The 24,258-nt window shown below is 40.5% G+C and overlaps 1 protein-coding gene across 2 annotated transcripts in view; it reads right to left on the bottom strand.

Moving 5' to 3' along the window:
* Positions 1–24,258, bottom strand: part of map3k21 (mitogen-activated protein kinase kinase kinase 21) — a 34,225-nt gene that overhangs the window by 9,008 nt on the left and 959 nt on the right. For both annotated transcript variants that reach the window (XM_061745369.1, XM_061745370.1), the window contains exons 2-5: positions 4,238–4,418; positions 3,996–4,144; positions 2,748–2,923; positions 1,354–1,594 (exon numbers count right to left, since the gene is read on the bottom strand). In XM_061745369.1, the coding sequence (XP_061601353.1) occupies positions 1,354–1,594; positions 2,748–2,923; positions 3,996–4,144; positions 4,238–4,418 (747 nt within the window). The remainder of the gene's footprint in view (positions 1–1,353; positions 1,595–2,747; positions 2,924–3,995; positions 4,145–4,237; positions 4,419–24,258) is intronic.

Raw genomic sequence — 24,258 nt, 5'->3', positions numbered from 1 at the left:
TTCATGGTGCAAGCTGCCCATTTCTTTATACTGTCTGAGATGCAGGCTTTTAAAAATGGGCACTAATAATAAGCCTGATGGTACTCCTTTTTACTCAGAAGAACGTGGCACCCATGGGTTCCAAAAAAATGGTTCCAGATCTCAGTTCATTTGACCACATGACAGTTTTCCACTTTGCCTGTGTCCATTTCAAATGAGCTTTGGCCAAGAGAAGATAGTAGTGCTTCTGAATCATGTTCCCATATGGTTTCTTCTGTGCATGATGACGATTAAGCTGCATTGTGGCTGCTTAGACAGTGATGTCCATCGGTGCTGAGCTCATGCAGGTTCCCCAGAACAGAATCATGCCTGTTTTAACTGCAGTTTCCTGGCTGAAGGCTAGAGACACTGCCCCTGTGAGATGATCTCTTTTGGCGCTTTTGCATTAGTATCAGTTTAGCTCGGTTCTACCCGTTTTGCGCTTTCGCACTAGGGCTGAGACGAGTAGAGCCGCTCCAAGCCGGTACCTTTTTCTGTAACCATTTCAGTGAGGTTCTGAAAGCGGTCTGAGCAGGGACTATTTCTGACGTCACCACCTCCTCGCCACCGATTGGTCGGGGGGCGGGGACGTCACCACCCTCCACGCCTCTGATTGGTCGGGGGGCGGGGCCGGCAGACGTTTGAATCAGGAAGCGGGAGTCAGCCGATCCATGGAGTCAGCGCGAGGGGACTCGCGGCGATTTTATTATAAAGCGCAAAACGTCTGTTTGGTGATCCAACTCTGAGGTGCAGATGTTCATGAACCTGGTGGCTGTCGAGAAAAAAATAAAAAAGCGATGTAGACGGGCTGTTTTACTCTCAGCCGCTCCCGGCTCCAGCTGATTTCTGATCAGCGCCGACATGAATAAAGCGGTTGCGCAATCGAGTACGTCACAGCAGCTTCACCCAAACCTGCCCGCTTCTCCCCTGGCAGTGCGAAAACACATGTGTGGAACCGTGTAAAGCCGCGCCGAGCCGTGCCGGGCTGAACTGATACTAGTGGAAAAGTGCCATTTGTATCTAATCATGTTGGGGACCAGTTGGATGTGTTGCTGCCGTCACATTCAAAATGAGCCAATATTTTACACAAAATTAAAAACCGTCTCCGTTTCAAAACATGACAAGTTTTTCTGTTGTATTTTTAATAAATTATGGGTTTATGAGACTTGCACATCATTGCATTCAGATATTACAAAGTCTCAACTTTTCAAAATCAAATCGATTGAAGCATCCACATACAAATGAATTAAGCTTCACACCCACATCTAAAGGTAAACATCTGATTCCAACCGCCACCTAAAGGTGGAGGACATTCATCTGGGCCTGTCACCTCACCTGAAGGCAAACTGATGCGGTTTCCATCTTTCAGTTTCAAGCGGGAGCGTTTGAATTTGCCTTTCCTCTTCTTCACGTTGGGCTTGTCTCTGTTGAGCTGGAAAATGAGGATGTTCAGTTCTCTCTCGAGCACATTGATTTCTCGCTCTGCCAGCTGCTGCTCCCGACGCTTCAGCAGCTCCTCCTGAGACTTCTGCTGGAGGGCGGCCCGCGTCAGCTCGTCTTCTCTGGAACGCAGCTCCTGGAAAAAGCAAGCAGATGCGTTACGACTAAACCGGAGGATTTCTGCAGTCAAACTCTTGGATTCTAACAGGAGAAAGATATGTTTATATGAGGACTATCCAATTATGGCAATGACTTGCATTAGAAAATCTTAATTTCAGGTCAGAGCTTTTTATTTCTAGGTAATTATATAATTATACACTGAAAATCCTTAGAAATTAAAAACGTATCATCTAACCCTCTATGGATGAATATCCAGTATTATCACCTAATTACATATTTCAATTAAAACAAAGGGAAACATATTGCAAACAAAATAATGAAAGTCCTTGAAGGCAGAGGTGGGGGAATTATAAAACTATCAATAACAAGCTGGCTATGAGAGGCTGCTGCCGGCTGTTGTGTAGCTGCGTCTCCTCCCATGGCTCTCTCTTTCTTCATTCCATGTATTTTCACTTTAATTGCTCTCATCTGAGAAATAATAATCCTTACTGGATGACATCAATAAAGCAGCTTTACAGTCAAACCCCTTTCAGCCACCCACCTGGATGCAGATTAATGTGAGATGTTTACAGGAAATCTGTTGATGCGGGGACTAATTCTGCAAATAATCTTGAGAAATTTGTGATGGGAAAATGTTAAACGCTCAAAAGAGGCATTTTATAGGCTATGACTCAACAGCAGCTGAGCATTTGAGCCATTAATCTCTCTGAATCCGGGAAGCAAAACAAAAACACTGTAGTAAGACGGAACACACAAGAATACATATGTCCATTACACACAAAAAGCACAAATTAAACCTGTAAAAACACCACCTTTGTCGTTCCGTTCACGGTTCGTTAACCAAGTCTGTGTTGATCCTGCTGTGTCTCTAAACACTAATTAACCCCCTACTTTACGCCAGCAACAGTAGACTTACACAGGAAGCAGATTAAGGACTTAACAAGGGGGAAGCACGCTTAAGCACCTCAGCATTAATGACTCATTTTGTCAAACATGCATGTATCTTATAGACTGAAAGATATACTGAAACTACATTACAGAAATAGTGAGTGACATTTCACATTTACCAAAATCTATTCTTTAATTTACCACACTGTGTGAGACAAAGTGCTATACGCGTTATATCAATTGATAAGGTCCATAATGGATGTTTTTTCACTCTGTTGTACCTTCTCTTTGGTCCTGAGCTCATCAAACATCTCCTGGATCTCCACTCGCCAATCGTCCTGCATGCTGTGGAAGGAGTCCTGCGGCATGGTGGCCATCACCGCCTCCTCGATGGCTGAGAGCTGCTCCAGGATGCAGGAGAAGGAGGGACGAACATGTGGGTTCTGGTCCCAACACTCTACAGCGCAACGCACAGATTGATGTATTAACAACCACCGCTGGTAGAACAATGCATAGTTTACTCTCAATTAATAACTAGATAGCGTTCAACTCTTGCAATAAGCTCAGATATTAAGGAGACACTAGATGGAGCCTTTTTAAGTTTCATTGTTGGTTGCTTTGCTTCATCTTCCTTCGCCTGCCACAAGTACAACTGAACATGAAGTAACTGTCACATGAAACATCTTAGCTATCCTGTTTCACTATGCAATAGGCCTGTGTTGAAAAGATCGATTCGCCGATTTTAAATCGATCCTCATATTAATTCCTAAAAATCGATTCATGTCTAAAAAAAATAGATGATGTATGTGAGTAATAGACAGCTTTTTTTTCATCATTACAACTTTTGGTACTTTTTTGTTTATGCCCAAAAAAGGAATATTTTGTTGGACACGAGAATAACTGGTGCCATGTTTTTGCCTTTAAATATGTTTAAAGGTATGAAAACATTAAAGTTTTCAGTTATAATTGCATACATTGTCTATATTTCTTTGCTTTATATACTGTCTTGGGGTTACATTTGCATAAATGTTAAAAACCAAATTCTCATAAATGGGGAAAAAATAAAAGCAATTTCTGTTTCCTCCCTGGATCTGTTTGATAATTCTGACCCACACGATGTGTCTGAAAGCAGTTATATCAGCATTCTGGGAGCTGATTGGTCCTTACAGTATCATTAGCTGACAATACTTGATGTTGAATCTCAATATAATACTAGTATTAATATGTTGCATAACTAGACAGTCATATAATTCCTGCAACAGCTGAAAAAACTGTTTTATTAACAGTAACCCAAATCAATATCGGATCGAATCGGATCGAATCAAAGCGTGATAATCGATTCTGAATCTTAAGAATCGGAATCGAATCTTGATATTTGAATCGATCCTCAGCCCTTCTATGCAACTAAGATTATGTGACTTTTTGCACGTGTGTGTGTAAGATTGAGCATGTGCATGCACAATATAACAGGTGTCTACTTCAAAATAGCTCTTTATCTTTTTAAAAATCACAGATTTGGTGTGAGTTACCTTCCATGAGCTTAGCGAAGGGTTCAGGGCAGGTGGAGGGAATCGGCAGAGTTAACTTGTTGACCGCCACACCGTAAGCAACAGCTAGGCCATCAATCCCTCGATAAGGCACCTCTCCCGTTAGCAGCTCCCACAGCAAAACACCATAACTGGTGAGTGGCACACAGACAACAGAAACATAAGGAGTTATGTTTGCCAGGTGAATCTGAACCATCGTGTCTATACTATGACGTTCATCATACCTCCAGACGTCACTTCCTTTGGAGAAGAGCGAGGACTTGATAACTTCAGGAGCCATCCAGGAGTAAGTGCCTGCTGCCGACATCTTAGTGGTTTTGTGCCACTCCCTGGCCAGGCCAAAATCTGTGATCTTCAAGGTCTTCCTTCCGATGTCATCGTTCTCAATTTTTTCAAGTAATAAAACTGAAACAACAAGGATGGGGGTAATACATTAGAGTAGGAACAAAGACAAAGTAGGGATTAAGATTACACGGGGAAAGGGCATAACAAGCGATGAGTGACTGGGGTAGAGGGAGAAGTGAAAAAAAAACAGATTTTGGATGAAGGCCACAGATGCGAGGGGGTGGAGGAGAAAAGTGAATGGAAGAAAGGGAGAAGCAAGCAGTGGGGGACAGGAAAAAGGACTGCTATGCAGCCGAGGAGATGATAGTCGATATTCAAGAGTGCCAACAGTGGTATGCAGGCCATTTATTACTGCAGAAACAGAAGGTTGACAGCAGCACAAAGCACATGTCCTCCGGTCCTAAAACTATTAAACACATTAAAGATGAAGGAAACCCTCCAAACCTGCTGGTAACACTACACCTGCCTGAGAGCACTGCTGCAGTGAAGCCACAACCCACTGACGTAGGAAGTCAAAAACATCAGTGCCAACGTTGAAAGGAGAAAAAAAAAAGACAAAGGCTTATGCACGAAAGGGAGGGAAAGTTTGCCAAAATCATGCACCTCAGTCTAGTATCAAGCCATTATAAATTTGCTTGAATACATGTAAAAAATGTTAAACCGGCTTAGTAAAATGCAAACAACTGAATTAAATCTGAGCATACCGCACCGATGCCATATAACTCTTTGATAAATTATTAATACAAACTAGATGGAGCATAGATTGAATGTGTTTATGCTTTTTGAAGCAGTGTAACTGACAACCAGACTGGCCAGCATCAAATAATGACCCATCGGTAAGACCCGCCCTAAAACACTAGTTTTATGTGGTACACTGCACTCGAACGTCTGTCAAAATGTTTAAGTGCGACTTTGGTAGTGACGGAGCCGCTCTGCTTTACTGATTGTTGGACCATCCCAGCTGACACAGGGACGTTGTATTAAAGTCAGTCCTTGATTCGATACGGGTTGCAGCGTCAGATAACATTAGATTACTAATTATGTAGCGCTGGCACGCAACCATCAGCCAACATCTGGTCAATGTTACTATAATTAGAGTGCAAGCTAAAGTTATGTTTTTAGCGTAAACCTAATTTTCAAACCTGTATTATAATCCAGTTATAATGAAATGTTGGAATACAACCTCACACTAACTTCAGGTGTCCGCTATCGCTGGCAATGATGAACATATCAGAGAACAGTACGAAAAAACTTCTTCTTGTCCCTTCTGCCATCAGGCCGATGCCTAAAGTGCCTAAAGTCTGCCACCGAGGAGGAGGAGTTCCTTGCCTCAGGCCCTCCACCCTCACCTTTAAACTGTTTTTGTCTACACTCAGCCCAGCCCAGATATTGGGCCTTATAATGGGTCACCAAAATACAGTACTTGTGATACCGATCCAGGTATTACGAGCGGATGGGCACTGGAGTTTATTTTATTCCAATTCCCAAATACAAACAAGACAAGAGTGAAATGACAAATTGCCATATGTTTACGAGATTTCTTTTATACATAACTGTTACATCCTCCCCCCCCTGCTGGTCATAAGTGATGTTAACAATCTGTGTGTTTCTTTTCCCCACAGGTGAACTCAGTCAGGCTGATTGGGGGAGGCTTTAAAATGAGGAGGTTGGAGCCGGGTTCACTCTCTCTTCCACCATCCGTCAGCAGCAGCAGCTTGTGTTGTTTGTTATAATTTCTACTTTAATTCTGATGGGTCCAGTTGTCATGTTTTTCCGGTCTTTTGGTTCTGATAGGTTTAGTTGGTTGTTTACTTGGTTAGGGTAGAGGGAAGAGCCCAGATCTGACGGCCCTTTGTGGGTTGGTCTGTGTCTCTTTCCCTTCCTTTGTTTCTTTTGCTGGCTCATCATTGTTTGTTAGGAATTGTTGTTTTGTGGTTTGGAGTCCATTTTTGTTTGTTTATGAATAAACTCATTTTTTTAACGCAACTACTTGACTTCTGGTAATTATGTTCGACCTCTTTATTGAGCCTGTTAGGGGCCGTAACAATAACCCTCTCTGGCATATTTAAATCCCACCTCAAGAGGTGGCCCTTCTGCGTCTAAAACTTTTCCAAAAGAACTTGGGACAAGGTTTTCTTATATGCAGTCACTAACGTAAAATTATAAACTTTAAACAACTGCAATTGTTAATGTTAACAACAGTAACTGAGGTTACTACACTACGGATGTAGCAATTATTTTCATCTTCAATACAAAGAAGTAGTCTGGTTCCTATGGATTTTACTTTGATTTCCAGGTAGAGTACCGATGGGCGCAGAAACTGCCTCCGGTCATCATTGACCAGGCATACATTGCATACATGATGACACAGAGCGACAACCAGACTAGTATCAACAAAAAGCATCTCAAAAGACGTGCAGTGAAGTAGGAACGCCAGTGATTGATCGTTGGTGGTTTTGAAGTAAAAACTTCTTGATCCAAGTTGCTGTTACCAATTCTGCAGCTTTAGATAATGGCTCTTGGCCTGCAAGAGTCATCCCATAAAGCCTTCCCCTGCCACGTTACAATTGGTTTGGTGAGTTCTGGAGTGGTGCAAATGGTTTGCTAATAGGTACCTTGGTAATGGCTGGCCAGGCTAACTTGTTTAACCATAGTGTCTATTAGAAAGCATGTCATTTCTCTATTTAAACACTGCCTTCCTCCAGAAATAAACCAACTCAACGTGCTGTTTCACCAGCTCCCAGGAATGCCTGGTTTCCCTCTGATAACGAGATAGCCTGTTCCATGAAACCAGCAACAACAGTCAAAACACATTTTTCATTTGTTCATTTGCCACATTTGTTTTGCTACTGCTAAAATCTTTGCCCCATTTCATTATTTACCACTGCAGGTCAAACTGTTTGATTAAAGAAAATACAACAAAGAGCAATGTTGTCTCACAGCAAGAAGGTTCCTGGTTCAACTCTGGGGCCCGGCAGGAGTCTTTCTTTGTGGAGTTTCCACGTTCTCTTCATGCTTGTGTGGGTTTTCTCTGGGTACTGTGTATGTTAGGTTGATTGACGAAGCTAAATTGCCCATAGGTGTGTGTGTTAGGGTGCATGGTTGTCTGTCGGTATATGTGGCCCTGTGATGGACTGGTGACCTGTCCAGAATGAACCCCTGCTTTTCACCTGTAATGAGCTGGGAGGGGCTCCAGCAGACCCCGTGACCCTGCCAGGGATAACATGGATATAGAAAATGGATCGATGGACAACAAAGAGACTAAAACTTTATTCAAAAGCTGAAACAGACTTATGAGTCTTTCAAATCGACATGTCTAGAACTTTACAAATTTTAAAACACCCCAAAAAATATTCCAAAAAACAGACACCACCCGTGTACTGTTACGATTATAAATGCACCACAGAAAATGAGCTATCTGGATTTTGTTGATCTACGGTACCTCAATGAATCAACACACTTTTTAAAAGCCTATTTGTAAATGGCCTTCGATAAAGGCGTTGCCATTTTTGTGGCAAGGATTGATGCAAATGCAGGGTGTTAAATCTACAAAAACAAACACACAAACACTCACTGATACTGCACTTAGTCTTTTTTATAACCATCTAAATATGTTGACCAACAGTTTAGTGATGCACAGCCTCGCACTATTTCCAGTTACGCAACAAATGTATCAGCTTGAACCAGATCTGTTGAAAGATGTTAAGAGGCCTGCAAAGGAGGATATCAGCTGACCTGAAGACCTTACGAACTGATAGCGTTCTCAGAAATTCATTTCATGACCTTGGTCCGAATGAAAAAAAAACAAAAAAAAACCAAGAAAAATCAAGCAAGCACATGCAAAATTCCTTCTTCAGTCCACTCCAATGAAAACATACAAGAGGAATGAAAATTTACTAGCATTTTAAGTTTTAACATTCTCCTTATCATACACTTAGGAAACTAATCAACACCTAATATCAACATAGTTAGAAATCTGTAAAGATTATTCTTCTATGCAAATTTGCTACTAGATACAAAGGGATTTTGTCCATCAAGTTGTGCAATATGCAGAAAAAAATACTTACTGGCTTAGATCAATATACTTGAATAGAAATAACACACAGCACTACTGCATACAGAAAACAATGTGCTGACCAGTTTCTCACTTTTCTGCAAAACAACTCCAAATCATGATTCGTCCACCACCTTACTTGAAAGCTGGTATACAGTGTCTGTTTTGATAAGAGCTGCTTGTTTTTTACCTAATGTGGCACAGTACCTCAAATATCCCCACTTTGGTTTCATCCATTCATAGAATATTACTACATAAATATCATGGTTGCCAATTTGCAAAACTATGCTGCGCTGCAAAGGTTTTTTTAGAAAAAAGACTTAAAAAAATTCTCTGAACACATGTTAACCTTTGGGCAGGATTGTTACACTACACTAATTGAATCACCTGCATTTTATTGGCAGCACCTGGCTGCTCCGTTACTTTTTATTTCCTTTTTTTTCTCTATAATAGACCCATAGGTACCAGCAACAACAGTTACTCTTTATTCTCATGGAAGCAGTAATGGTTTTTATTAGTTTCTCCACACACAATTTTGCATTTTGGCTTAGTTTTTGTTCAATAAATAATACCAGAGTGTAATATGTCAGGTTCTATTATTCACCATTTTACCTAATTATAAGACTGGTAGGTAGCAGGTTAATTTCTATTGATCTGGTACATGACAGTTAACACTAAAATGTTCAAATAAGGAGCCAGTTCTTCATTTTACTACTTTGCCCTGGTTGCTTTGAACCATGTCACAACCACCTGCATATTGGAAAGTAGCTCTTCTCTCACACTGATCGGGTCATGTCAACACAAGAAGGATGCCCTTGTTGCCGCTGGTGAGCTTTTCTTATTCATACCAAGTGCTTTGAGACAACATCGCGTCTGATCAATTTGTGGGTTCAAAATATTAAGGCTGTGTCTTGAAAGCAGCTGAGTGGCATGCTAACTGATGGCCCTCATTCCAGCTGTCTATTACTCACATACATCTATTTGGCTCTGTGCCTATCTCCACCGGCAGCTCAGAGCTAGATCAACTTTAATATGGCCTACAAAACAAATAAACAAACAGGATGGCAGAGAGGAATGAAGGCCCATCAGACCTAACCTGAATATGCTTTGAGAAGAACACTATGTGCTTGCAGCCTCTCTCTTACATAGCTAACTACTTTCACACACAGATATGCTATCCGCTGTTGGAACTTTGGACTCGTCAAGTTACCATAAATGGATAACTAGGATATTTAGGGACTAAACGACTTTAACTTAAACTACCATCCACATAAATAACATGTAAATAAGCCTATGAACTGGTTTGTAACAGAAACAACTCACTCCTCAAGACACAGCTGCAGGACACATTTTGGTGAATTTTCTTGGCACCCATGAGTATATTAATAGGCCTGAGATCATTCCAAGAAGCATTTTAAGCGTACCGAGACTAAAACGAGTCTTCATTAACAACAGAGGTATTGGTGCCATTACTAGCCGTGGGCATAAAGGGGATCCTCTACCCCGCTTGCAACAATAGGAATTCCATTACAGACAGGTTTCAATGGACCAATGATACATTTCTACTTCCTGCCGTCATGTCTTCTCTCAGTGATTCCTTAGATTCCTCCCAGCAGCTTCTGTGGGCTCATTATGACTTTGAGGTTAGTTACACAATCTTGAGGAACAGTGGATTTGGGATGGACCCGTCCGTGGCGATTGGCCTCTAGAATATCATGCCAACACTACTAACAATACTTCCTTTGGAGCTCGACGTTACTTCAGTGTCAGCCCTCTAGAAATTTCTGATAAAAGACCTAGCTCCTTTCTACACGACTCCGTGAAGATGTCAGTCATGCCACAAGGCTGCCAGCCATTTTGTTTGGCTCATGAAGTTTTTATTTTTCCACACAGTTCATAATAAATGTTCATACTGTAGAAGCTTAAAAAAAACAACAACACTGTGTTTCTTTATTATATTAAGCGATTGTTTTCACATTATTTTTCTGGGTAATCTGGCTTAAAGACCAAAAGCATGCATGTTAAATTATTGGGACTTAGTAAGTGTGAGTGCATGCTTGTTTGCTTTTATTTGGTCATGTGATTCACTAGCAAACTATCCAGGGTGTACCCTGCTTCTCGACTGATAACAGCTGTGATAGGCGAGACGGTACTTCTGATACTTTTGGAGTCAAACCAATTGTCCCCCAGTTTTAAGTTTTAAATCCAACCCAAAACTGATTTCCTGGATGTTAATTAAAGTATATTATATCTTATGTCTTTTATCTCTCACGCACACCTACACACTTTTCACTTTCTGTTTTCAGAGCTATCATTATTATTATTATCATATTATTATTAACATTACTATCATTATTGTCATTATTGTTATTATTATTATTATTATTGTGTAAACTTATGATACTTCATTTGTTTTTTTTGTATACTATATTCAGTTAAAAGGTGGGCAAGATAAGCTTTATGCTTCAAGCCCAGACCTTTTCGGTCAAATTATCACAATGTTGACCAGGGAAAAACCTGTGTTATCTTGTTTGTTGATTTCTGTTTGTGATTGACCGAAATAAATATTAATTAACTAACTAACTAACTAACTAACTAACTAACTAACTAACTAACGCACGCACGCACGCACGCACGCACGCACGCACGCACGCACGCACGCACGCAAAAGGTCTTGAGGCCTCAAATTATAGCAGCTTAACAATTACATTGAAAAAAAAGTCATACAGTGGCAGCTTAAAGCTCCAGCCCAAACCCCTCTCTGTAAAAACAAATCCTGTACCTCAACTTAAAAAGCTAATAAATAAACTCAGACACTAGCTCATGGCTTGCCTACAGAATATCTAAGGCCTGTCTGTACATTTATCTCGATAATCTATCACAGAGGTGGAGTCCTGGTAATCCAGCTGTCACTGTGCATTTCAAGAGTTCGTTCTTTACTATCTAAGAACTACACAGTCACAGATTTTTACATGCCAATAAAAGCAGTTCAAGGTTAGCGTAAATGCATAAAAATAGACATCCTTGAATCTTCTTTTATAATTGGGTCCTTTCTTTTGACTGAACTTCTCTTCTGGGCTTTTTATTAAAACCAATTGTGAATTTCTTGATTCAAATACTTATTTTCCCCCACAATAATCTAGATATAACTTTACCCACCGATATCTTTTTAAAAGAAATTGATCAAGCCCTCTTGATGCCACATGATCTTTGGAGTCACAGTCTCATACACTGTCACAACTTTGACCGTACGTGTGGTGGTCTGAACACTTCAGCAGTTTTTTCTCAGTCTATACTTTTTCAGTCTTCTGAAAAGAAAATGCTGGAGAAGGACACCAGCTCAGCGCAACTGGAGATGGATTTACCTCCAGGGCAGACCCCACCCTCGATCCAACCCCCACTTTATTCCCCTTTGCAACAGTGGTTTTTGAAGCGGACCCATCTTTCACGGTGGGACAGTGGGAAGATCAGAAGCAGAGGTGTTGTCTTCAAAACAGGTCCCACGCTTCTTCCCTTTGCTTTCCCCCCTCAAGGTATGAAGAAAAAAAAACACTTTGGGGGAAACATATGCCCTCTATTTAATAAACTAGTCCTTAAATATTAATCTCCACAATTCTGCTCTTTCAATCTGAATTTTTACGAACCAGTCCTAAAATAAAACACTCTTCAATACCTTCAGCATTTGGCTATTAGGAAGTGAGTGTGTCCCTCTGTTCCTGAACTGCAGTAATAAATTGTGGATGACCACAGTTCAGACAACTATGGTCCACCAAGGTTGTTTTTAACTGCTAATTCAGAGTAGCTGTTCCAAACATGGTGAGAACCATCTGTTGTAGGAAAACTGGCTGCGTGCAAATGCAACTGGAGAGAAAGGACATGATGGTTTGAACTTCCAGCACAAATAACAACACTGGTACTCCCCAGTGTCACCAGGGGTAATCGGGGGAAGGCAGGAAAAGTTGCCCTGCAACGTGTAGTTTAGGACTGCAGCTATCGAATATTTTGGTAATCGATTATTATATTGAATATTCCATCGATTATTCAGATAAAACTTACTTAGCTTACTTAAATCAGATTATATACAATAGAAAACAGATCACTTAATAAAAACAACCAATTTGTTTCCTTCATAAAGAAAGAAATTGCATTTATTTAAATATTATGCAAACTAGTAAACCATTTGTAAAAGTTTACAATATAAATAAATACAATTAGATCAAACTTAACATTTTCTGAGACATAAAATTCAATAAAAATAGATTGAATTGTTTACTTATTTTTGAATTTTTTTTTAAGTATCAAAAATAAAATTAAACATATTCTTAAACACTGCCTTTAAATTGTGTAATTTGACATTCAGACCCAATACATTTAAACAGAAATGCTGGCTGTGGACCGGGACTCGGAACAAAAGTCTTACACAATGTGCTTTAATTTTTAATTCAAAATGATCCCACATCTTCAACATCTTCTGTCTGTTACTTTCGCTTTGCTGCGTTTACTCATTGTTGCTGTCACTGTTTTCGATCCCGGCGTCTGTACAGCCAAACTGTTCACACGAAAAGCCTGCCGACAACTTCTTACGCTTTATAGGGGACCCGTACCCATAGATATTCATACTAAATTATGTATATCTAGCTTTAAATTTATTTTTTAATTAAATTAGCTTTCGAGGCAGAGGAAATTCCTTGATAATTTTTTTGCAATTGAGCTACTCGAAGAAACGTTGCAACCCTAGTCGAGTTGAGCTCTGTTAAAGCAGCACAATGTAACTTTCAGTTTGGTAGTGCTTTACCAGAAACAACACTACGTTTCCCATGAGCATCAGCGCGTACTGCCGGAAAGCCCCCGTCCCCGTTGCGTGCATTTGTTTTGATAGTGAATGAAATAAGACGGGACGGACTTTCAAAACTACTTTTCTATATTCAGCCGTCGTTCGGAGGATGGATAGCGAAGAGGTAATGTATGTATTTTTGGCTAAACAATATAATATGACGATGTTGAAAATCACTAAGTTCAACTTGGTTTTATTAGTGAAGTCACCCCCGCCCCCCTGTCCTGTTTCAGCGAGATAATGTGCCCCAAATTACTACTGCACCTTTTTCCTGTCACGTTTTTTAGAGGGACTTCGTCATAAATTAGTAGTCCAACATACTTACTGACAAAATAAAAAAATTCCTCCTCCGATGAAACTTTTATTTTCTTCGTTTTTTTCGCTGCTTCTGCCATGATACCAGCTTCTCCTGAGCTCTGCGCTCCACGCCCCACCCAGCTTTCGTCTCGACTGCGAATCGGGAAGGAGGGGGAAGTGACGTATGCCGTAAAGCAGTCAAAGCCGTAAAAATCTGTAGTTTTTTTAGTGTGGCAGGGTTCCTACCATGCTCCTCAAAGTTACATAGTGCCAGTGAAGGCGATACAGACCCCTCAGACCAGGAGGGGTGTGTCATTAAACCTGTTGTAAGTTGATGTATCATCACAATGACTCACATAGTTACATAGTGCTGCTTTAAGGTCCCCTCTGCTAACGCTGCCTTAGTCTTCATGAGTAACTTTTTTGACCTATTAAAGAAACAAATAACAGACAGATGGAGTGTAAAAAAAAAAATCTATTTAGTGCTCGAGAGCACTTACTAGTGTGTGAAGTTACTACAAACTAAAAATATTTAAAATAAATGACCCTGTGACTTTGTTTGGGGTTGCTTAGATCTAAAATCTTTATCACTTTGATGTGGGAAGTGCAATTTCTTGCAAAGTTATACAGCTTATTCATTTTCAGAATAATAATTAGGGATGGCTACAATTAGGATTTTATCAAAAATGTTGATACTACACTTGATAATTTGAACCAAACACAAATACATTAATGTTTCATCAATTGTGAAACATTACACCCAAACTGAAATGTATATCTAGTGTAATTTCTGTCAGTTGATCTGTTAATTGTCATCACATTGGAGCAAACACCTGGTCACAGCAGTATTAGTGAGACACCACGATGCATATATATTTTCAAATTACAGTGGAGCAAAAAAAGATGAGGGAGGTCTGTAATCTTCATCATAGGTACACTTCAACCATGACAGACAAAATTAAGGGAAAAAAAAACCAGGAAATCACATTGTAGGGTTTTTTAAGAATTTATATCTAAATTATGGTGGAAAATAGTTATTTGGTCACCTTTAAACAAGCAAGATTTCTGGCTCTCACAGACCTGTAACTTCTTCTTTAAGAGGCTCCTCTGTCCTCCACTCGTTACCTGTATTAATGGCACCTGTTTTAACTCGTTATCAGTATAAAAGACACCTGTCCACAACCTCAAACAGTCACACTCCTAACTCAACCATGCCCAAGACCAAAGAGCTATTGCAGGGCACCAGGAAGAACATTGTAGACCTGCACCAGGCTGGGAAGAGGGAATCTACATAGAGCAAGCAGGCTGGTGTGAATAAATCAACTACTGTATGGGAGCAATTATTAGAACACGGAAGACATACAACACCACTGATAATCTCCCTCCATCTGGGGCTCCACGCAAGACCTCACCCCGTGAGATCATTTTTACCCCGTAAAAATGATCTCAAGAACGGTAAGTAAAAATCCCAGAACCACACGGGGGACCTAGTGAATGACCTTCAGAGCTGGGACCAGAGTAACAAAGGAACCATCAGTAACACACTACGCCGCCAGGGACTCGAATCCTGCAGTGCCAGAGGTGTCCCCCTGCTGAAACCAGTACATGTCCAGGCCCGTCTGAAGTTTGCTAAAGAGCATTTGGATGATGCAGAAGAGGATTAGGAGAATGTTATATGGTCAGATGAAACCAAAATAGAACTTTTTGGTAGAAACACAACACTGTTTGAAGGAGAAAGAAAACTGAGTTGCATCCCAAGAACACCAAACCTACTGTGAAGCATGGGGGTGGAAACATCATGCTTTGGAGACGTTTTTCTGCAAAGGGACCAGGACGACTGATCCGTGTTAAGGGAAGAATGAATGGGGCCGTGTATCCTGAAATTTTAAGCCAAAAATGGAACGTGGCTTGGGATCATGACAATGATCCCAAACACACCACCGGGGCAACAAAGGAGTGGCTCCGTAAAAAGCATTTCATGGTCCTGGAGTGACCTAGCCAGTCTCCAGATCTCAACCCCATAGAAAATTTGTGGAAGAAGTTGAAAGTACATGTTGCCCAGCGACGGCCCCAAAACACCACTGCTATAGAGATCTGCATGGAGGAACGGGCCAAAATACCAGTCTGTGCAAACCTGGTGAAGACTTACAGGAAACGTTTGACCTGTCGTTGCCAACAAAGGTGATGTAACAAAGTACTCACTTGAACTTTTATTAGTGACCAAATTCTTATTTTCCGCCATGATTTACAAATTCTTTAAAAATCCTACAATGTGATTTTGTGGATTTTTTTTTTATTCTTCTCATTTTGTCTCTCATAGTTGAAGTGTACCTATGATGAAGATGACAGACTTCTCATCTTTCTAAGTAGGAAACCTTGCACTATCAGTAACTGACTAAATACTACTTTGCCCCACTGTATATGCATAAACTCGAACTCATTTACTGCTCCCATTAGTTCAGGGTTTTTTCAGTTGCTCTTATTGCAGTGATGTCAGATGAGGATTGATGTTTTTGTTTATTGTATTCTGCACTTTGTTGCTCATATGTTTAACAGATGAATTGCAAGAGCTGCTGCCACTGTTAAACACAAAATACTCAGCTTCAGGTCTCTGAGAAGAAAACGTGTAATTCATAACCAAACGGACAATACAAATGATCAATTGTCCGTGTTTTTAAAAAACAGCTGTCACACTCCATTTAAATATAGGCTCAAATGTTTTAGCTTACATTAGTGGATGATTACAATTTATTTATTTATTCTTTTACCTATAAAAAGGCCTGATACTGCATTTGATGTGGTACTGGTCAAGGTTTACCTCCTATTCTTGATGTCCATCTCTATTAAGAAAGTTATACAAGTAGTTTGTCTCCAGTGTTCGCGTCGCTCCATTGGCTACCTGTAAAATTCAGAATCCAATTTAAAAATTGTATTACTTGCGTATAAAGCCCAAAACGGCTTAGCTCCGCATTATTTACAAGATTTGATAGTGCCATATGTTCCTGGCAGAGCTCTCCGCTCCCAGAGTGCAGGTTTACTCGTAGTTCCTAGAGTATCTAAATGTAGATTTGGAGGGCGGGCGTTCTGCTATCAGGCACTATTACTTGGGAACCAACTTCCAACCTGGATTAAGGAGGCTGACACCACCTCCACCTTTTAAAACTAAACTTAAATCCTTTCTGTTTAGTAAAGCCTATAGTTAGTGTTTAGTAAACCTCTAGCTGGTGTTGGTAAATCTCTAGGTAGTGTAAACTCTAGTGTGTTAGAGTCAGTAGTCATAGTTGCAGCTATAGAACAAGACTATAATAGTTAGTTAGTAGTCTCAAATATAAACTTCGCGATAGATATGCTGCTATAGGCTTATGCTGCAGGGGGGCACCGACATGATCCGCTGGGCGGTGCCTCTCACCCTTCTTCTCCTCTCCTTTTCCCTGCCTCTCTTCTCCATTACCATTTTTATTTATTATAAATATCTCAGAGCTATCGTTTTTGTCCATCGTTCCTGTGGTTTCTTGTGCTGGCCCCCCTTTTTTCCTCTTTTGTGCATGTTTGCAGGCTGGAGCCTCAGGAGCTGCGTTCTGCAGTCCCGGTCCCCCCCCCCATCCCCGGTCATCCCATTGCTGCTTCCACCCGCCTACGTGGATGTCTGCTGTGTGCTGCTGAAATGCCCCCCTCTGATCATCCCGTTGCTGCTTCCGCCTGCCTGCGCCCCCCTCCCCTCTGGTCATCCCGCTGCTGCTTCCACCTGCCTGCTGTGTGCTGCTGACGTCCCCGACTCCCCCAGTCTGGCCTTCGGCAGGAGGGTCCCCCCTTATGAGCCTGGTCCTGCTCAAGGTTTCTTCCCTCCTAAAGGGGAGTTTTTCCTTGCCACTGTTTATGTAATAATTGCTCGGGGTTTATGTTTATGTTTATGTTCTGGATCTCTGGAAAGCGTCTACAGACATCTGTTGTATAAGACGCTATATAAATAAAATTGAATTGAATTTGTCAAATGTTTTACATCCCTAAACATTTCAAGTTTCCATCTGTAATTGAATTCATCAGTAGAGTGAAATCAGTTCCACTAACGCTGAAAAAAAATAAATGTATGACGTATTTCCTGATGTTCAAAAGCTTTAAAACATGTAAGCAAAATGCAAACATGCCTGGACCCAAACATGCAGTTGTCTGGATATTTGTTTGGTGAGCATTTCTTTTTTTAAACTTTGTTTTGTTTCCCAAACAGCTTAACTGCAAAATATTTGTCTGTTATAATTTTCATAGCATCATTAAAGTGTGATGGGAAGTCATTATAAAGCATGATGACCACCTGCTCACAAGCAGACCATTCTCACTCGCTGCGAGCAGGGAGCATCACCTGCAGTACTGCTTCCATTGACTTTGGCTGAAGACAGCTTTTACTTCTGCAAACCAGCCTTGAGACGATCCTTTGAATTGACCAATGACAACGCAAATGCAGTTTGACAAACATGATGTTGCATTCTGACCTACCATAGCAGCACAAAAGCAATGAAAAATCACCTTGATGCAATAAGCACGACTTAAAAGAATCATCTATTGAAAAAAAAACATAGAAGTAGTTACAATTGTATAAACGGGCAAAATAGCATTAACTAGGACGCTTAGCTAATGTTGCTGCAGTCACCATGTAAATTTTCTCAAACAGTTTCATTAAGCATTGATACTATTCTAAGATTATTTAAACATTAGTTGAATGTTGTTCTGTGCTTTAAGTCTTCTTTTACTGATAAATTAAGAGTTGCAACAACTTTTTTTTTTTTTTTTTTTTTTTTTTTTAAATTGTAACAATTTAAAACAAATGACCCAATCCATGGCTCAATGATCAATGAACCTGATATGAACCAAAGCTTTATTATTATTATGAGATGTACATACATCTCTATTATAAAGCCCTTTATTCTTTGTTGAAAAACTTGACTGTTATCAATTAATTTCCCTTCAGGGATAAATTAAGTATTTTTGATATCTACACATTTCATATGACAGCTGAATCAGTTGCCACCAGCCGAATGATTGCTCTGTTACCTCAATTTCAACTTATTCAACATATGACGCAAGATTCTCCCACAAAAAAAGCGATCAGCACCAATTTCGACTACAGATGAGTTAAATTGAACAATTTGAAAATAAAATCGCCAGACCAGTGTTTTAAGAATCAGTTTGGTGTCCACTTGCTGTCTGTGCTAGTGTGAGCTCTCAGGGTGATAACTGAGACTCTCATGTGGCATAACATACTTTTGGTATGTAATTTTCATCCAAATTATTATGCAAAAGTGTACAATTAACCTCAAATGAGGCATACTCAGTGGATGATGAGCTCAGTCGGGTCAAGATTCCCTCAAAATTGAGTATGTGCACAAAAGAAATCTGTGAATTTTCAGAAATAAAAAGTCATAGTACGTCTTTAAGGCGATCCATGATTAGTGTAAAATAATGGAGCCTTCTCACTTCATACAGCAGCACTTTTATAACAGTGCCACCTGGCTATGGCTTCTCAGGGACTGGTCTGTATCTCCTAGTGGAAGTGATAGTTCCCCCAGTCATTCTGGGTGATGGGAAAAGGATCCGGCCCAATTTCATCTATCATGGTCCCATCTCTCTGGGCCATTTGCTCTTTGTCTGCCCTCTTCCTGTCCTGGCTTGGGTTTTCAACGGCTTGAATTAACCCATATCCTGGCTAATTAAAGCATATCAAACATTTAAGGTGCTCAGCTCAAGCCTTCTGCTGTGTAAGCATCCATCACTGTGCGAGTGAGCCACGAACAGGAATGCAGAGGATTGGTTGATTTGGAAGGCAGCTCTTCTCAGCTGTGGGCCTTTCTCCTTTTCACCCAGCCCTGCAACAATAGGTGCAGTCAGGGAGAGGTCATAAAAAACACAGTGAAAGCATCTCAACTCCTCCTCTCTCCCCTCTGCCCATTCTCTCATCAGAGAAAAGACAGGCAGTAACTGTCTGTGTGTCACCAGGGGTAATTGTGGGAAGCCAGGAAAAGTTGCCCTGCAACACCTAGTCAAGCTCTGCTAACGTTTCCTTGGGTTCTGCTTATTCCAGAAAAATGTAAGAAAACTGAAAAATTACAGGAAGGGAAAAATAAAAGAGGATTGCCTACGAAGAGCACATTGTTCAAGCTCTGTTTTCTTTCCAGTTGTGTGATTTATCATGACCTTTCAATGAAATTCTTTTGAAAAATTGTCCTTCCACAAGTAGTGCAGTTAACAGTTTGATAAAGACATTTAAGAGTTTTCAAATCCAGGCGGATAGTTATGCACTCCTTCCAAATATAAATTAATTGATTCATTTTTTTTAAATGCAAGTAAATCTGATTATGATGGAGGTCTATTCCATTCATTTAGCAGATGTTTACGCTTAAAGTCACTTAATCTAATCTGTTGTTTACCACAATCAGATTAGTTTAATACTCAGCAGTTGGTCAGCTATTTTAGCCAGTCAAGTATGACTGGAAAAACATGGACGGAAAACTATTTTACCAGCAGTGTCTGACCCATATTTGAAGTTAAACTTATGTTTAACTCAAAGTTCTACTTGTGCAAAGATGGAAGTAACAGGTGCAGCTTCATAGTTCGCCAGGTCTTCACGTTTCTGCTGAAAGATGGATGTGATCAGAGAAACGGTGCATGGGAGGGGAGCCCAGGGACAGCGTGATGAAGCCTAACAATAGCTCCAGATTGATGGGAGAATGCTGTTGCACGCGCTCCAACTGGAACGCTCAGTTTCAGTTGCATTCAAGCAAACATTCCTGACATACTATGGTTCACTCGAAGATTTAAAACTCTGACGCTAATATGGGTTACGCATGCTGGCTGACAATCAAGTTTCAGTTTGCTTTCTTGCTCTTATCTGCAGCTCTATGGAGTTTGCAGAGTAATAACTCAAAGAAGCACATTTAAATCAAAGCTGTGGAGTGAGAGTAAAGGGCGGGATAAACAAATATCCCCAGACAAAGAAAATGAAAGAACACTGAAAAAAAAATCGGACATAAAATTAGAAATAAATATTTTAAATAGCTTTGCAAGCAGTAAATATGTGTACTGTTTACAAATCCAGAGCTTGATATGACCTGGCTGTTGCCTGATAATTATTACAGCTGCAGAGTTGTTCAGGGCATCTTTTGTAAACCTGTTTAGGTTTGTTACTATATCACGACAAGAATGGTGCGATGAAGTATTCACAACATGCAACCTGGATGCGTGTAGTCGGACAAGAAAAGCCTGCGTGAGAATTTTTTAATGTGCTTTGATCTCATCAAGAAACGGATGTTACAAGTATTAGTTTCTAACTGATGTTAACCACGAAGTAGACATGAAAATAATAATAAGCTCCAAGAAAAAGCGGGATGGAGCAAGGAGAGGATGGGGGGAAAAATAAAGTAAGACGGGAAACCCCCTCACTTTGTGGCAATAAAAGAAAACCGCTGCTCTCTGGGAGATTAAATATGAACGGAACAAAACAAAACGAGGGCTTTGAGACCCTCCGAGTCCTAGCCATTCTTTCGGCCACAGTAGCCTAGCAACCGCTGCTTGACCAGTCCATTGTGTAAACGTATGTTAAGCTTTTATCCCTCATTAGCAACATTCCTCCCTGCAGGCCGGGATTTTACAAATTAGGTTGAAAAACACAAAGGAGATTGAACAAATCTTGCTGACTTTCAACATATTACTTTACAGGCTAATCATTGATCAAATAGCTGTATGTTTGTCTGTGATGACCATGTGGACACTGTGGGTTGATAAATGTCAAGCAGAGTAGTCGAGCAAAGTTGGTTAAGCTTTATTCTTCATCCGTGTACATGCACCCATGTTCAGAGATGAAATAGGTTAAGAAAAGATACAGCTGAACAACTAGACATTTTGCTCAAATATATAACTGATCAACAACCACTTATTACTTGGGGATGCATTTTCTTTTGACACACTGTGTTGATAATCCCCACTCGTTTTTATATTTTTAGATTGCCTCAAGCACAAATAATGCCAAAATAAACAGACAGCAAGCCCACACCAGCAGATGCAACACGCTTCCAAAGCTGCATCATTTTAGGTTTTCTGAAAACTGGGAAAACAACCCAACACACCACGGGGTGCCATTTGGGTGTTTGTGTGTGTGAGAGTCTTTTGTGAACTTGCTGCCCCGGTTCTAAGCAAACACATGCAGCCTCTTTCACTCTCTTTCTTTAGATAACACTGTATATTGACCACACATGTTCAGACTTCTGACCCTGGTTCAATAACCTACAAGCAAAACTACTAACATCGCTGCTGTTAGAGCTCAGATTCTTTCTTGGGCTCATTTTCTTTCTTCTTGCATCGACTTAACTGACTGGTTCTTCAGTGAATTAGAGGATCTTTTCTGTTTTCTAGTCACAGACAGACAAGTATTCAGTTGCAACGCACACACTGCTGATTATCTCCTCTAATTTTAGTTTTGCATTCTGCCTCTTTACTTAAAGCTTAGGCTTTCTCTGGGTTAAACATGTGTTGGCAGCACCGCGCCTGTTTGGAGGAGTCTGTTTGTGTATCTTCACCTAACATCCGATTAACTGAAACGGCCTCAGCCGCAGTTAAATCCTTATTCTGCATCTGCCCCATAATTAAGCACAAAGGTTCATCTTAAATAAGACTACTTGTAATGATGGGATCTACTACATCGTTTGCAAAATTTCACTGAATGTAATATGAGATATAATAATTTAATAATTATGCTTTCAAAAGTGAATCAAATGAATGCTAATCCATAAGGTATAATTGCACTACTAGATTAGTAATTGGAAAGTAAATTAGTTTAGAATGAGGTGACGTTTTGTCTCGATTGCAGTATCCGAGACCTTTATCATTTAATCAGGTCACAGTTTCCAGTTTTAAAAAGGTTATGATCATCACAATCACCGTTACATTTAAAGAGCACAGATTTTCCTGGTTAATGAGCATGGGACACTCCACGTCAATGCAATGCTATCTCTTTCAAATCAAGTCAAAAGGTCTTAACCCAGGCCTCTTGAATAGTCTGGTATGTGTACATTTCACAAGTTTTGTCTCTACATTCACACAGTGACTCCGAGAGCTGGAGATAAACAGCCACCGGTGCACCAGAGCTTCTCCCCGCATGGCTCCAGGCTGATAAAAGTCCCCGATCACAAAAGGGAGAAATAGTGCTTGGAGTCCTATTACACACATAAACACACCTGAGTTGAAGTGAGTAGCCTGTGTCAGTGGGTATGTGACTCAAAGCCTTTTTCTCATCGAGTCCTGTCCATTCATTATTCAGTCCTATGGAAACTAGAGTTTGGCGGCCTGTTGTCAATCACCAGAAGCCACACGGTCAGCCTACTGCTCTGAAACAAATTCAGTTAGAAAAGCCTGTTTGATTCAGAGACTCTCAAAACTGGAATCTGATTTCCAAACAGAAATGCCTACAAATGTAAAGTTATCGAGACATTCCTCACTAAACCATAATCCTATTTTATTTGTTTTTAAATAAAAGTTGTCTGTTACTATGCAAAGATCTTCTTCTCCTCTGAACTCTGGTATGGGCTGGGGTTGTTTGAGCACATGGCCTGACTGTGGACAGATTGCGTCTAGTTATGTTTGTTAAATCACTGACTTTATTTAAACAACATTTCAGCCTTCGGTGTAGAGGGGGTTGGGAGGTTGTGCATGTGTTTTAAAGGTTGGTGGGTGGAGTGTGTGTGTGTGTGTGTTGGGGGAGCCCAGCTGAGCAAACTCTTCACTTTATTTCAGATCCTCTTGATAACATCCCCCACCCACTTCATAAACCACAGACTTTTTTTGCACCATTTTGAATCCACCCCCCCAGTAAATGGCAAGACTGCCATTTATGTAGTCAAACCTATGTGGGTTATGGGACTTCAGCGTTGATAATGTAATAATAACAGTGATGCGTTGTCTTTGTAAACACTGGGCGTGAGACATTTCTTTTTAAACGTTCCCAAACACCCCATATCCCAAATTAAACATTAAGCAATGGTACTTGGTGACAAGCCGCTGCATGTGAAGTTTCCAAGCTTGAACTGAGAGCTGCTTTAAGCCATTACCACTGTAAGAGCCATATTAGTATTCCTTACAGTAGTTTATATTTTTCCTTTAAAATGTGGAATTGCTCCTTTAATTATGCTGCTGATGACATCACAGTAGCTTGGCTCAGACCAGATTAGGAGCAAGACAGTTTTTTGGACAATACCTCAGAGTGAATCTTGTAACTTTGTTTTTTGCTTTTAAGTAAAATTATTTTTTGTGAACAGAGTTACTGCCTTGAAAGATTATTTTTCTCGTGTCCAGCTTATTGCCAAGAAGACTGCTTAATAGTGGTAAAGTGGAGTAGCCAGAAGAAGAAAGATAGCCACTACAACCACCAACACATCTCCTTAACCCTTGTGCTGTCTTCGGGTCAAGGATGGAGGAAGAGAAGAAGGGAGAAAAGAAGGAAGGAAGGAAGGGAGAAAATAAGGAAGAGAGGATGGGAGAAAAGAAGGGAGGGAGGGAGGGAGGGAGGAAGGAAGGAAGGAAGGAAGGATGGAAGGAAGGAAGGAAGGAAGGAAGGGAGGGAGGGAGGAAGGAAGGAAGGAAGGAAGGAAGGAAGGAAGGAAGGAAGGAAGGAAGGAAGGAAGGAAGGAAGGAAGGAAGGAAGGAAGTGGGGTGATTTTGACCCAAAGACAGCA

Source organism: Cololabis saira, chromosome 17, assembly GCF_033807715.1.
Source record: "Cololabis saira isolate AMF1-May2022 chromosome 17, fColSai1.1, whole genome shotgun sequence".
Lineage (NCBI taxonomy): Eukaryota > Metazoa > Chordata > Actinopteri > Beloniformes > Belonidae > Cololabis > Cololabis saira.
The sequence above is the reverse complement of the archived record's forward strand: the minus strand, read 5'-3'. Positions and strand labels throughout refer to the sequence as shown.